The sequence below is a fragment of the Limulus polyphemus genome, unplaced genomic scaffold (assembly GCF_000517525.1).
Source record: "Limulus polyphemus unplaced genomic scaffold, Limulus_polyphemus-2.1.2 Scaffold2337, whole genome shotgun sequence".
NCBI lineage: Eukaryota > Metazoa > Arthropoda > Merostomata > Xiphosura > Limulidae > Limulus > Limulus polyphemus.
Window position 1 is genome coordinate 139,344 of NW_013667947.1, and position 3,345 is coordinate 142,688.

The 3,345-nt window shown below is 40.0% G+C and overlaps 1 protein-coding gene across 1 annotated transcript in view; it reads right to left on the minus strand.

Annotated features, from left to right (window-relative positions):
* Window positions 1-1,196, minus strand: part of LOC106466666 (homeobox protein SIX6-like) — a 40,362-nt gene extending 39,166 nt beyond the window's left edge. The window contains exon 1 of the mRNA XM_013926957.2: window positions 478-1,196. Within this exon, the coding sequence (XP_013782411.2) occupies window positions 478-1,100 (623 nt within the window). The 5' untranslated portion in view covers window positions 1,101-1,196. The remainder of the gene's footprint in view (window positions 1-477) is intronic.
* Between the last annotated feature and the right edge of the window lie 2,149 nt (window positions 1,197-3,345).

Consider the following 3,345-nt stretch of genomic DNA (forward strand, 5'->3'; position numbering starts at 1 on the left):
GTGCTCAAACTTATTGCTGTAATTAAAGAGTGTGCTCAGACTTATTGTTGTAATTAAAGAGTGTGCTCAGACTTATTGCTGTAATTAAAGAGTGTGCTCAGACTTATTGCTGTAATTAAAGAGTGTGCTCAGACTTATTGTTGTAATTCAAGAGTGTGCTCAGACTTATTGTTGTAATTAAAGAGTGTGCTCAGACTTATTGTTGTAATTAAAGAGTGTGCTCCTACCATAAAGGAAAGTTTTAACTGAAACAATAGATTATATTGACTGCATGATTTTGTGGATTTCGGTTGAAAGCAGTATAGTGATTACCAAAGGTTGTAAACTGAAATGATTAGGAACACTTCTTGGGCTCCTCTGTTCTTTGGAACAATGATTTTATTTAGTAAGCAAAGAAATCACTGCAAGGAGCTAACAGTGAATGAGATTAGAATTGATTAATTTAAGTTATTTGATAATCATCAAACCTGTGCTTACCTATTCTTAGCAGCAGCGGCACGGTCTCTTTGCCGACGGTTTTTGAACCAGTTTCCCACTTGGGTCGGGGTGAGACCGGTGGCCTCCGCCAGTTCGCGTTTCTTGGTCGGGTTTGGATAGGGATCTTGTAGGTACCATTCTCGTAACAGGCTTCTCGTGCGCTCCTTGAAGCAGTGGGTTTTCTGTTCTCCGTCCCAGATGGTCCGGGGTAAGGGAAACTTCTTTCGTACTCGATACTTGTCTACTGGACCTAGCGGTCGGCCGCGAAGTTTCTCGGCCTCGTGATAGTGAGCTTCGAGCCACATGGCCTGCAGCTTAGCATGGGAGTGCTTGGAGAAGCGGTAGCTCTCGAGAATGTGGTACAGTTCACGGAAGTTGCCCGTGTGGAAAGACACGAGCGCTCTTGCTCGAAGCACGGATTCGTTCTTGTTCAAGTCCGCACAGTTAGGGTGAGCGACGGGCAGCGACCACAAGAATCGTCCCAGCCGTTCAATATCTCCACTCTCCTCTAGCGTTTCACATACAGCAGCCACCTGGCCCACGGTGAAATTTAGGGTGGGAAGGATGAACATAGGGCTGTAGCCCGACACGGGGACGGCGGCTGGCCCCAGGCCCAGCGCCATTCGCTACAACAGTTGAAGGATCACACTACAGATCAGACTCCTCCACAATACCCATACAGGCAATAAAGTGTCAGTGTCCGATATCTCTCAGGCTCGGCTCCCCTGCCTTAGTGAGAAGTGATGCGAGCCCTGATTCCTTATACGATCACCCGTTCCCATGCTTAGAACATCACTATTAGCGATAAACACAAGGGAGGGGCCCGGATAGTAGATAGGTGCCACGTTTAATCACGAGGCACGCTGCTCCAAAGAGAGCTCATTTGCTGACATTTTCGCTTCCGAGAACAACCACGACTCCCATTGGTCGAGTTGCTATGGCGACCACGCCAATCAATGTCACAGATGCCAATCACGAGTAATAGTGAGGAATGCAGCCAGTGACAGATAGATGTCAGGCTCGGCAGTCGAAAGCCCGTGATACCAACTCAATAGTTAACTGTCCTCCTACGAGACAGTTACTTAGTTAAAACACTTCCAATGCCACTGTTCATTTCTTCCAAGTCGAAGGCGGACGAATGTAGCTGAAAAACGTCCATTGTAGCTCCAGCTCTTTTTAATTTTGTGTACGTTTTTCATAAAACTGCAAGATTAGCCCAGATAACGTGTGTACGGTGGGCTCGTTCTCAGTATTAAGAAAATTACAGTAAAGCGCGGAAAAAAAAAGTTAATTCAACACGCTTCCTTCTATCCTGTGATAAGTTCGTCCGTCTTGCAGCGTTTCAGAGTCCCTCTGTTCATTTCAGAATATTAATTAGTGAAAATTGTCTTTTGTGTACATAATGCTAATACATTAGCAAGTTGTCAAACAATGATGTATAAGAATAATGAAAATTATTTTATTTGGAGAACATGCTAGATGCTGTTTATATTAAGTATTTTTCATTATGTTTATAAATCGTTGTATGTCAGTTTACCAGTCAGAAGATTGTACCAGTATTTCATAAAACAGCACTTGATGAAGGAAAACTAAGGTGTCACTGATTGAGTATTCAAGAAAGTTCTTCAAGAGAAGCATTATTTCTTCCAAAAAAAAACAAAAAACAACAACATCTTAATGGAGCCTATCTGTATATTTTGAGGACCATTCGTGAATTATAAATAAATACTGAATGTAATGAAACTCATCGGTATTTGTAAAGCGCCATCTTTTGGCTGTATCCGAAAGTTTGTCAAGTGGAGGTACTTTTACTAATTTTAAAGTTATATTAATTACCTATACAGACAGTAATTGCTACCTATGTTTTACCTGTATGTGGTTGTGTATTTAAAAGTTAGGATTTTTTTGTTGTTACAAAAGTATGTGGATAAAGTAATGTTTATAATTCGTTGCACTCCTATTATGAAAACTCATTTATTTCTTGTATTTTACTGACTGAAACTACATTGTGTTGAAACTATATTGTCCTGTATAGAAGACGAAAATACGATATTGTCAATTACTAACCCCTAACCTAGATTCTTGTCGAAAAATGAATGTGTAGTAAACAGTGTAATTGATGAATTTTCTGCTCAAGAAAAGTAAGCAAGAAGTTAAGGTTCTTCAAAGTAATTAAATAAAGGCAGGAAAAAAAATTCATTGGGTATTTATGGTACGGTTCAAAAATATCGGGGATTAGATATAATGGTATTCATAATTATGTGCTCATTCTAATTGAATATAGAAGAATTACAATAGAGAAAACCATTAATATGTTGTTCCGGGAATACTACAGAATGTTATTCTGTCTTTCAATGGTGCTGTAAACGAGTTATCGAGCGTGTCAGTGGTTACTAAAAGTAATAACTTTGATTTTTTTTTCTTCAATTTCCCAGGTCTCGTACTTATGGAGGCGCGAGTTGGCTCTGTGGTAGAGCTCTGGATTTCTTGGAGCTGAGAAACCGGGTTAGATGGGATTCCGGATTTCGGAACTGACGAGTCATATTTGAATCTGCGTGATACCACAAAATATTCCATGCACTTTAAGATATGGGTGCGTCAATCCCTTAACATGGATAGTGGGTAATGGAGTGATGCTGACTGGCTGCCTTCTCTCTGGTCAGTAGCTCAAAGTTAAGGACGCTGACAAATGGCATTAATAGCTTTGTCGTAAATACGAACTTGTGTTGCTGTGAAACCCTATATTGTTTAAATTTGGGTTTAATGTTTAAAACTGTATTACAAATATGGAGTTGAAAAATGTAATCACCTATAAATAGTGTTTTGTTTGTTTGTTTGTTTTTGAAATTAAGCACAAAGCTACACAAA